The sequence below is a fragment of the Salmo trutta genome, chromosome 5 (assembly GCF_901001165.1).
Source record: "Salmo trutta chromosome 5, fSalTru1.1, whole genome shotgun sequence".
NCBI lineage: Eukaryota > Metazoa > Chordata > Actinopteri > Salmoniformes > Salmonidae > Salmo > Salmo trutta.
Genome location: NC_042961.1, coordinates 38,816,862 through 38,829,183, shown reverse-complemented (window position 1 = coordinate 38,829,183; position 12,322 = coordinate 38,816,862). Strand labels below are relative to the sequence as shown.

The 12,322-nt window shown below is 48.1% G+C and overlaps 1 protein-coding gene across 4 annotated transcripts in view; it reads right to left on the bottom strand.

The window, feature by feature from the left end:
* Positions 1-12,322, bottom strand: part of pde5ab (phosphodiesterase 5A, cGMP-specific, b) — a 93,779-nt gene that overhangs the window by 29,242 nt on the left and 52,215 nt on the right. For all 4 annotated transcript variants that reach the window (XM_029753511.1, XM_029753512.1, XM_029753509.1 and 1 more), the window contains one exon: positions 11,676-11,813. In XM_029753511.1, coding sequence (XP_029609371.1) covers positions 11,676-11,813 — 138 coding nt within the window. The remainder of the gene's footprint in view (positions 1-11,675; positions 11,814-12,322) is intronic.

Sequence of the window (12,322 nt, the reverse complement as noted above, 5' to 3'; positions counted from 1 at the left end):
TATGGATTTCACATGACTGGGCAGGGGTGCAGCCATGGGTGGGCCTGGGAGGAGCCAGGCCCACCCACTCTGACAATCCCACAGGTGAAGAAGCTGCATGTGGAGGTCCTGGGCTGGCCTGGCCTGGTTACACATGGTCTGTCATTGTGAGGCAGGTTGGTACTGCCAAATTCTGTAAAATGACGTTGGAGGCAGCTTATGGTTGAGAAATGAACATTAAATTCTCTGGCAACAGCTCAGTTGGACATTCCTACAGTCAGCATGCCAATTGCAAGCTCCCTCAAAACTTGGGCCATCATCTGTGGCATTGTGTTGTGTGACAAAACTGCACATTTTAGAGAGGCCTTTTATTGTCCCCTGCACAAGGAGCGCCTGTTTAATGATCATGCTGTTTAATCAGCTTCTTGATATGCCACACCTGTCAGGTGGATGGATTATCTTGACAAAGGATACAATGCTCACTAACAGAGATGTAAACAATTTTGTGGACAAAAGTTTAGAGAAATAAGCTTCTTGTGCGTATGTAAAATGAACTGGGATCATTTATTTCAGCTCATGAAACATGGGACATGGGACCAGCGTTTATATTTTTGTTCAGTATAAAGAATAAATGTCTCTAATTGTTTGGCGTAATAACTAATCCAGGTCGTTTATAAAGGTCCACGTCAGGCAGACGAAACCCAGTCGCCTTACCTGTCCTGGTTGGTTGTACGTACCACATCGGATAGAGCTCTCGGTTGGATTCAAGTCAGTGTGCGACCTCCCGTTGGGTGAAGCACATGTCGGACCGTGTCAGATATCACATAGAACCACCCCAGCGTCGCCACTTCTAGGGGCTCAGTGGATAATGTTTACAAGTTCCCTAGACAAGTCACAGAACTCAGTTAATGAGGTTTCGGAGCTCTGACTTAGCAAACGATTCGGATGCTTGTTTAAGGCTAGCTTTGTCATTTGCTGGAGTTTACACAGAGGGACATTGTATGTCTTTGTTGAGTTTGTGCAAACCTTTACATTGACGTAAGCATATGGGCTTGTCATACAGATGGACACTAAAAGCTTCAAACTCGTATATCTAGAAAATGTAATGTCTCTACGGTGAAAAAATCCATATATTATTCACGGAAATTCTTGGTAAATTCATCCCTTCGTTGATAGTATAAATGAGTGTTAGTGTTACTTTAATCCTTTACACTAATGGGAAATGGCCTATATGGAAATTGAAATTTATTTCTTACAGAAGAAATATGAAAAACTTATGCATAAGCATAGTAGCAATTGAAAGAGAACATTTTGGAGATTATGTTAACATTTTTAGACCAAAATTTGAGGACATAATAGTTCACCTGACACAAGACTGAAATTTAACATTACAGTACACGGTTCATTGTATGTGCATTTTACATGTACTGTACTTTTCACCTCATTTGTTGATAACGAAATCTGAAAAAATACTCTGGATACATTCAGCAACCTGAACATGTTTGTGTTTACGCAATCTAAAAATGGGCCATTTATAACTCAAAATCTGAGTCAGGTGGGCATCATTTGAAGCTTGTTCTATTACCAAAATGATCTTACAGTGTTAGGCTTTCACAGAGCAATTCAGAGATACAGATCGTAATTTTGAGTTTATATGTTTCACCTGTCTTTGTGTATGTCTCCACCCCCCTCCAGGTGTCGCCCATCTTCCCATTATCCCCTGTTTATTTATACCTGTGGTCTCTGTTTGTCTGTTGCCAGTTCGTCTTGTCTTGTAAGGTCTTACCAGCGTTCTTTCCCGCCTTCCTGTTTCTCTAGTTCTGTTTCCTAGTTTTTCCCGGTTTTGTCCATTCTGCCTGCCCAGACCCCGAGCCAGCCTGCCGTCCTGTACCTGCCTGACTTTGACCTGATTATGAACCTCTGCCTGCCCTGACCCCGAGCCAGCCTGCCGTCCTGTACCTGCCTGACTTTGACCTGATTACGAACCTCTGCCTGCCCTGACCCCAAGCCTGCCTGCCGTTCTGTACCTGCCTGACTTTGACCTCATCACGAACCTCTGCCTGCCCTTTGCATGCCCTGTGTTTCGAATAAATCTTCTGAGAACTGTACTATCCGCCTCCCATGTCTGCATCGGAGTCATATCCTGAGTCGTGATAGTACGAACTGGCCGTGACTGACCCAGCAGACTCGGACCAGCTCCGCAATTGCTGTCTCCTCCCAGGGAGCCACCATCGGAAGACACGAGGAGTTACTTCAAGGTCTTATGGAATGATTCCAGACATGCCTTCAACACATTGCTGGAGCAATTCTGCAGATTGTCTGTGAGTCAGCCCGACACTACAGTAACCCACCAGAATGTCAATTACCCCTCTATCAGCGATGTTTCTCGCCAATCTACACCGGCTTCCCAAGAACCACGTTTACCTCCTCCGGAGCGCTACGCTGGAGATCCCGGATCCTGCCGGGTGTTTCTCTGCCAGTGTTCTCTCATTTTTGAGCTGCAGCCCTCTTAAATTCCCTGGGATCGCTCGAGGATAGCGTACGTGATAACCCTGATGTCCGGGAGGGCTCTTGCCTGGGCTATGGCAGTGTGGGAGCAACAATCCACCGTTTGCCTCAGATTGGAGGGGTTCGTGGTGGAGGTACAGAAAGTGTTAGATTTTCCGTTGTCCGGGAGCAAGGCGGCTCGTAGTGTGGCAGACTACGCGGTGGGTTTTCGCACGTTGGCGGGTGAGAGTGCCTGGAACCCAGAAGCCCTGTTCGACGCGTTCCTTCATGAGTTGTCGGATGTGATTAAAGACGAGCTCACAGCCCTGGAGCTGCCCCTGGACCATGACTCCCTCATAGCATTGACCATCCAGATCGATGGATGGCTACGGGAACGTAGGAGGGAGAGGGAGTCTGTTCCCTGTCGCTGACGGTCGTCCTCGATTTACACCTCGCCTCAGAGGAAACCCGTAAATCCCCGAAGCCCACATTTCCGAGTGGATCCGATGTCAGCCGAAGTCTCTCGGAGTTCACCGAGGGCTGTCGAATCGTCTCCTCCAGAGCCCATACAACTAGGCAGGGCTAGATTGTCTCCTGCTGAGAGCTTACGCAGACGTAACACCTAGAGCTGTCTGTATTGTGGAGCTACGGGAAATGTACGAGGAAAAAAAAATTGATGAAATGAATTGAAATGTATGCATTCACTACTGTAAGTCGCTCTGGATAAGAGCGTCTGCTAAATGACTAAAATGTAAAATGTAAAAATGAAATGCAGTTCCTGCCAATCGAATCCCCTCATGCACTCGTGGTTTTGGGGTTTTCCTGGCTCCAGAGGCACAATCCCCTGATTGACTGGGCTACTGGTTCTATCCTGGGTTGGAGCCTGTTTTGCCATGGGCGTGGCCTGAAGTTGTCGCTACCTGCGGGCTTGGGAAAAGCCCTGGACCTCTCTGTCATTTCCACGGAGTAGCAGGACCTCTGGGAGGTTTTTAGCAAGGCCCGTGCCACCACACTTCCTCCACATTAGCCCATTGACTGCGCCATCCACATTCTCCCGGGCCCTACAATGCCCCGGGGGCAGCTTTATTCCCTGTCAGGTCCGGAGACCAAGGCAATGGAGATGTATATTGAGGACTCCCTGGCTGCAGGGGGTATCTGTCCTTCTGCCTCCCCCACCGGAGCAGGTTTCTTCTTTGTGGACAGAACCCTGCGTCCGTGTATCGACTACGGGGCCTGAATGACATCACGATTAAAAACCGTTATCCGATTCCACTCATCGCCTCGGCTTTCAAGCCTCTTCAGGGGGCTACCATCTTCTCTGAGTTGGACCTCCGGAACGCCTACCATCTGGTACGGATCCGGGAAGGGGATGAGTGGAAGACCACCTTTAACACAGCTAGCGGGCACTACGAATACCTGGTGATGCCGTTCGGACTGACCAACGCTCCTGCTGTGTTCCAGGCCCTGGTAAATTACATTCTCCAGGACATGTTGAACCGGTTCGTATTCGTCTACATTGATGACATCCTTGTGTTTTCCCACTTGGCTCAAGAACATGTCCTCCATGTCAGACAAGTCCTCCAGCATCTTCTGGAGAACCAGCTGTAAGTCAAAGGGAAAAATACGAATTCCATCGCTCCACCATCTCCTTCCTGGGGTATATCATAGCTGCAGGGAACATCCAGATGGATCTTGAAAAGGTGAGAGCGGTGGTGTATTGGCCACAACCCACCTCCAGAGTGCAGCTGCAACGCTTCCTGGGGTTTGCCAATTTCTATCGCTGGTTCATCTGGGGCTACAGCACCCGGGCTTCCCCCCTGTCAGCACTCACCTCTCCCAAGGTCCCGTTTACGTGGTCTCCAGCTGCAGACCAGGCGTTCTTGGACTTCAAACACCAATTCACTATCGCCCCCATCCTAATCCTTCCAGATCCGTCCCGGCAGTTTGTGGTAGAGGTCCCAGTGTTTGGCCCAAGACCAAAAGCCTTGCGTTTTCCTCGTTGGAGGAGTGTAGGCACTGGAACACCCATTCATAGTATGAACAGATCACAAGAATCTGAAATATCTCCACACCGGCAAGCAACTCAAATCCAGGCAAGCTCGATGGGCCCTGCTATTCACCCAATTTAACTTCACCATCTCTTACCGCACGGGGTCCAAGAATGTGAAGCCGGATGTGCTGTCACACCTCTATTGCTACACCATCGGACCCCAAGACCATCGTCCCTACCTCTTGTCTCGCGGCTGCACTCATCTGGGGTATAGAGAACCGGGTCCGTGAGACCAGATGTTTGTCCCGGACTCTGCCCGTTCCTCGGTTCGGGAATGGGCACATTCCTCTCGACTGGCCTGCCATCCTGACTCCCGTCGACCCTGGCTTTTGTACAACAACATTTTTGGTGGCCCACCTTGATTCCTGACATCACTGCGATCATCACCGCCTGCACCGTGGGTGCCTAGAATAAGACTCCTCGGCAAGCTCCGGCTGGCCTCCTTCAACCACTTCCCGTCCCTCACCATTCCTGGTCACATATGTCCCTGGATTTTGTCACTGGTCTCCACCCGTCTGATGGCAACACAGTTATCCCTACCATGGTGGACCGGTTTTCCAAAGCCGCCCACTTCATCCCTCTCCCCAAGCTGCCCTCAGCCAAGGAGACGGCCCAGCTCATGGTGCAGCACCTCTTCCAGATTCATGGATTTCCGGTGGACATGGTGTCATCCAGGTTCCACCCCCAGTCTAACGGCCAGTTGGAGCGAGCAAATCAGGACCTGGAGATGACTCTCCTCCAATCCCACCACCTTGAGCCAGCATCTCGTGTGGGTAGAGTATGCCCGCAACACCCTCCCTTGCTCAGCCACTGGTCTCTCGCCTTTTGAGTGCTCCCTGGGATATCAGCCCCCACTCTTCCTGGAGCAAGAGGATAAGGTCAGCCTACTCTCGGCCTAGATGTTCGTCTGCCGCTGTCGCCGTACCTGAAAGAGAACCAAGTCGGCTTTTCTCAAGACCACCTCCAGGTATTGACGACAGGTGGACCGCCACCGGACCCCGGCTCCCCGTTATCGTCTCGGGCAGAGGTTATGGCTGTCCACTCGGGATCTGCCCCTCTGGGTAGAGTCCCGCAAGCTGTCCCCCTGTTTTATCGACCCGTTCCCCAGCGCCAAGATCCTTAGCCCCTCTGTTGTTCATCTTCTGTTGCCCTGTACCCTCCATATACATCCCACTTTCATGTGTCTAGGATTAAACCTACGTCTCACAGCCCTTTGTCTCCTGTTTCTCTAGTTCTGTTTCCTAGTTTTTCCCGGTTCTGACCATTCTGCCTGTCCTGACCTCGAGCCTGCCTGCTGTCCTGTACCTACCTGACTCTGAACTGATCACGAACCTCTGTCCACCCTCGACCTGCTCTTTGCCTGCCCCGTGTTTCTAATAAATCTTCTGAGAACCGTACTATCCGCCTCCCGAGTCTGCATCTGGGTCATATCCTGAGTCGTGAAATTTTCTTCACAATACACAAACATAGGCTCATTCTGTTCAGAACAACCTAGGGTATGACACCATGCCATCTTGTAACTGTACATCAAAGATAGTGATCATAAACGTTGACACTGTATATGACACAAGTTTTAGGATATGGAAATGTGAAGTGCACATTTGGACTCATGGGTGTTTGACTTGCTTGTATGACATCAAAGCTGTATTTATTATAATCCTCAACGTCTCATCATTCGAAATATACTGCTCAAAAAATAAAGGGAACACTTAAACAACATATCCTAGATCTGAATGAAATAAATAATCTTATTAAATACTTTTTTCTTTACATAGTTGAATATGCTGACAACAAAATCACACAAAAATAATCAATGGAAATCCAATTTATCAACCCATGGAGGTCTGGATTTGGAGTCGCACTCAAAATCAAAGTGGAAAACCACACTACAGGCTGATCCAACTTTGATGTAATGTCCTTAAAACAAGTCAAAATGAGGCTCAGTAGTGTGTGTGGCCTCCACATGCCTGTATGACCTCCCTACAACGCCTGGGCATGCTCCTGATGAGGTGGCGGATGGTCTCCTGAGGGATCTCCTCCCAGACCTGGACTAAAGCATGCGCCAACTCCTGGACAGTCTGTGGTGCAACGTGGCGTTAGTGGATGGAGCGAGACATGATGTCCCAGATGTGCTCAATTGGATTCAGGTCTGGGGAACGGGCGGGCCAGTCCATAGCATCAATGCCTTCCTCTTGCAGGAACTACTGACACACTCCAGCCACATGAGGTCTAGCATTGTCTTGCATTAGGAGGAACCCAGGGCCAACCGCACCAGCATATGGTCTCACAAGGGGTCTGAGGATCTCATCTCGGTACCTAATGGCAGCACATGGAGGGCTGTGTGGCCCCCCAAATAAATGCCACCCCACACCATGACTGACCCACCGCCAAACCGGTCATGCTGGAGGATGTTGCAGGCAGCAGAACGTTCTCCACGGCGTCTCCAGACTCTGTCACGTCTGTCACGTGCTCAGTGTGAACCTGCTTTCATCTGTGAAGAGCACAGGGCGCCAGTGGCGAATTTGCTAATCTTGGTGTTCTCTGGCAAATGCCAAACGTCCTGCACGGTGTTGGGCTGTAAGCACAACCCCCACCTGTGGACGTCGGGCCCTCATACCACCCTCATGGAGTCTGTTTCTAACCGTTTGAGCAGACACATGCACATTTGTGGCCTGCTGGAGGTCATTTTGCAGGGCTCTGGCAGTGCTTCTCCTGCTCCTCCTTGCACAAAGGCGGAGGTAGCGGTCCTGCTGCTGGGTTGTTACCCTCCTACGGCCTCCTCCACATCTCCTGATGTACTGGCCTGTCTCCTGGTAGCGCCTCCATGCTCTGGACACTACGCTGACAGACACAGCAAACCTTCTTGCCACAGCTCGCATTGATGTGCCATCCTGGATGAGCTGCACTACCTGAGCCACTTGTGTGGGTTGTAGACTCCGTCTCATGCTACCACTAGAGTGAAAGCACCGCCAGCATTCAAAAGTGACCAAAACATCAGCCAGGAAGCATAGGAACTGAGAAGTGGTCTGTGGTTACCACCTGCAGAACCACTCCTTTATTGGGGGTGTCTTGCTAATTGCCTATAATTTCCACCTGTTGTCTATTCCATTTGCACAACAGCATGTGAAATGTATTGTCAATCAGTGTTGCTTCCTAAGTGGACAGTTTGATTTCACAGAAGTGTGATTGACTTGGAGTTACATTGTGTTGTTTAAGTGTTCCCTTTATTTTTTTGAGCAGTGTACATAGAGCCCAATTAGAAGGAGGGGTGGGGGCAACTTCATGTCACGTGCGGTGCTCAAGTTCAGAACAGCTGTCAGTCAAAACCCCATACATAGCTGTGAAGCGGAGACCCTGAGCTCTGATGTCATATATAGCATGTTACTGTGCAGCCACTGCCTTCCAATTTGAGAGAGAGAGAGAGAGAGAGAGAGAGAGAGAACCAGCTGGCTCCCTATTTGGGACAGTTTTTTGGGCCAGTTGCTGCAGTACTAATGATGCTACAGTGACAAAGCAACCTTTATGGCCCAAGCTCTAATCTTTGACCAGCAAAAAGCTTATCTACTGTACCATCCTCTCTGAAGGCTTGGGTCAGTGTCCTTTCTGGGCTTGTTTAGATAAGACAACCCCCATATAACTAAATAACAACTGAAGGATGAAACGTGTTGTATATGCTATTAATACTGACTGTTTATGGACATAAGCATTATAGCCAAAATATAATACATGGACTTAGGAATTGTGTCTGTTTTTGATCACAGACTCATATCTTTGTCAGTTATCAATAACAATGACAGCTGCCTGTGAAATGTTACTCTAACAGTAATTAAGAGTAGGTCTGCTTCTAACTACTGTGGAAGATTAATGGCTCAGATGATTTCCGCTCGTTTGCTGGGTAAATATTATGGAGTTAGTGTCTTGGCCACAGCGTGCTGTGGAGTTGCAGTTGTTTGTCTTACTTGCACCCAAACACATGTCTACAGCACAAACATGTGTATGCATACACACACGCACAAAACAAACAGAGTAGGCGCAGCGAGATTGATTAACTTTTACCAGAGGGCCACTCTTATTTCAGTGGCATTGAACAAGTCCCTTTCTCCCCTTTTGATTGTGAAGTTGACTCATTTCGGCAACAAAAATAATAATTCTGCCTTGGACAGAAAAGCTTAAAGCTCCCTCCAGTAAACTCTGTCCTTTCTCCCTCACAGAAAACATATAAACACATCATAAGAGAAGAGAATGGAGATCTCTGGGCTAGCGTTCTCCTCTCCACCTTGCCCACTGCAATAAATCACACTCCCCGTCGTAGCTGAAAGTCCATATTCCAATTTAGTGTGTGTGTGGGGGGGGGAGTGTGTGTGTCAGAAAGGTGAAGTGAAGTGGGAGTGGGGGGGTGTGGGTACTGTGTGTGTGTGTGCGTGTGTTTGTGCGCGTGTGCTTCTCAAAAAGCATTGTGATTGGCTGCTTGGCAGGGATAAATAAGGGGGTGAGTAAGTGAGTGAGGCTGTGCCTCTACCTGTGGATCTGTTCTAAAAGACAGTAGGGTCAATATAAGTCCAGGTAGATGCTCTCCTCTGTCCCACCCAGCTACAGACACCCAACACTGGGCTTCTTCAGAGCAAAGAGATGCTGGATGTCCTTTTTACCACCCTGTGTGTGTGTGGGTGTGGGTGTGGGTGTGTGTGTGAGTGAGTGAGTGAGTGAGTGAGTGAGTGAGTGAGTGTGTGTGTGTGTGTGTGTGTGTGTGTGTGTGTGTGTGTGTGTGTGTGTGTGTGTGTGTGTGTGTGTGTGTGTGTGTGTGCGTACGTTCATTCTTGTGTTTGTGTAACAGGGTAGAGCAAGAAAGGCAGATAGTGGTACAGTAACTTTTCATAGCCACCAGCAGTCACATTTCTTTATCTACTAGTTTCCATAGCCATCAGCAGTTATATTTCTTTATCTACTAGTTTCCATAGCCATCAGCAGTTATATTTCTCTATCTACTAGTTTCCATAGCCACCAGCAGTCACATTACTCTATGTACTAGTTGCAGTTTAGATCTGGACAGACAAGCCAAGTCCCATTCAGCTCCGTTTCTCTCATAATCATAGGAGGCAGAAAGAACACAAACAAGCACTTCTAGAATAATGTTTCTCATTGTCTAGTGGACTGGGCTCAATGGAGCCATTCATTTTTCTCTATTACAATGGCATTTCATATTTCCCCCACTAACAAGGGAACAGAACAGCCTTCAATTGTTAACGCTGATTGCATCGCAAGTACTCGGCTAAATGCTGAGGGCCTCTCAATGGATGCTGTCAGGGATAGTTGAACCCGAAATATAAATTTGTTCAATGTTTTCGTACAGAAGTGGCCGAGCTCAGTCCAAATTCCATGCAGTCTGTTTTGAAAATTCAATAGAGTAGGCCTAGGGGAAATCCATAGACCTTGATCCCGAAATGAATGGGAATTATTTTGAACTCTCCCTTTATTAAGCATCATCATTCATACCAACGATATTGAAGATTGCTGTGTGTCAATGGGCTGTCTGAATAGAAAACCTCAAAGGTATTCAAGGCTGGAGCTACACAAGAGGAATACGGAATAGAATGGGTCTCTATAGAATACTGTGGAAGTCATGTAGTTATTCTCTCCTCACTGAGACATGTCTATTCACTGTCAATACAATCTCTTCCATTTTCTCGTTTATCATTCCTGTCTTTCTTTCTCTTTTATAATTGTTCTCTCGCTCACCATGAAACTGTAAGCAAAGGTGGACTGTGCTGCCCTCTCCGCCTACCCGGTGTCAATCAAAAGCATTCATCCCCTTATTTCTCTCTTTCCGTCATTCTGTGACGCCTCTATTCATTCTCTCTTTTATCTCTTTGAATGTGTGTACACGTGCAAGCATGTGTGCGTGTGTGCATTCGGGTGTGCGCACCTGTGCGCGTGCATGTACAAGCATCAGGCACGTGCACAGATAGGGGTCGACCTGTGCCCGAGCACCTGTCCCTTTGCCTTTCCACTCGCCAAGTAGCCTTTTGGGTGGTGGAATTCAAAATGTTTTCTTCAGTATTTTTTTGTCGTCGTTGTTCTGAACCCAGTGCCCTTATGTCGTTGTGACGTCGTCAAGTTCGCCACCCCTACACCGTTCGTTGGTCTGTCCTGTCCGGAGCTCGCATGCACCCAGTTGTGCCTTTTTATCAGTCTGCCCTGTACGTAGACTGCCCTGTATGGAGACTGCCCTGTATGGAGACTGCCCTGTATGGAGACTGCCCTGTACGGAGACTGCCCTGTATGGAGACTGCCCTGTACGGAGACTGCCCTGTATGGAGACTGCCCTGTACGGAGACTGCCCTGTATGGAGACTGCCCTGTACTGAGACTGCCCTGTACGGAGACTGCCCTGTACGGAGACTGCCCTGTACGGAGATTGCATGCGCCCGGTATCCAAACATGTATGGCTTGAGACGTGGTCACTGGTCGAGTGTGTGTTGCAAGCTCCCTAAATATCCACAGTACTGTCACAGCAGCAAAACATTTTATTAACACTTGATAACACTTGATTTGCACCATCAATTTTCGGTCTGGTTGGCTGATACGTGCATCAGAGAGAGGCAGAAAGACATAGAGAGGAGCGGCAGAATCAACGACTCTCCGACTCCATCCCTTCTTCAGTCAGGAGTTGCACATCCGAGCAGCAGCAACACAGATAGTCTAAAATAGCCACACAAGCAACTAGCCAGGCATATATCATGAGTTAGAATACTGTGAATATTATATGATTAAGTTAATATTTAAGAGCATTTGGAGATAAATCGCAATCTAAATATTAACCAGCAGATTTAAAATCATTGATCGGCTGGTAGCCTACCCCCTTTTCCCGATGTCAATCATGTCTTTAGGAGGCGCTGTATAGCTTGCTTACAATTTGTGATGAGTGCTGTTAGAGAAATAAATAGGCCTATGCTCAAGAATGGTCAAATCTTCGCTACAGAAGCAGTTAGTATGTTATGAATTATGAAAGTCATCGTTTCACCAGTGGGTGCCCTTTTTCCATTTTGAGCACCTGCCCTCTGAAAGCTCTGTGTACTACCCTGGCAAGCATGTGTGTGTGTGTGTGTGTGTGTGTGTGTGTGTGTGTGTGTGTGTGTGTGTGCACGTGTGTGTGAACCCACCATAGAGTCTCCATCAGCTATGAAGACAGTGCAGCCCTGGGCCTGCATAAAGGAGAGGATGGTGCCTGCTATCTTCCTCAGTAACACCTCGAGAGACTGCTGCTCCTCAAAGATCAGACTGGCCAAGTCCAACAGCACCTGGGGGAGACAGACGTAGTAAACCCTTAACACACACAAACATATGACAGCATGAACACACACCCACATACTCATACACAAACACAAACACATGAACACACACTCACAAGAAAGAATGATAACACCCACCCACACACACCTATGCATATGCCAGGGAGATTGTTCCAGAAATTGCATGTCTATCCATCTCCTGAGGACGTTGAGAAATGCCGTCAAAACCTTCCACTAGGGGCAATAGTGAACACTATTTACCATGAAGTAGGCTTGGGTTTTCTAGATTCCACTAGGGGCAATAGAGAGCACTATTATCATGAAGTAGGCTTGGGTTTTGCTAGCTTCCACTAGGGGCAATAGTGAGCACTATTACCATGAAGTAGGCTTGGGTTTTGCTAGGGTGTTGTAAACAGGGGTGGTGGCTTAGTGTTATCCCATGACTCTGGATCAGAAAGTTGTGTGTTTGATCCCAGTCATGGACACAGTTTTTTTTATTTGTATTATTATTACTCTAT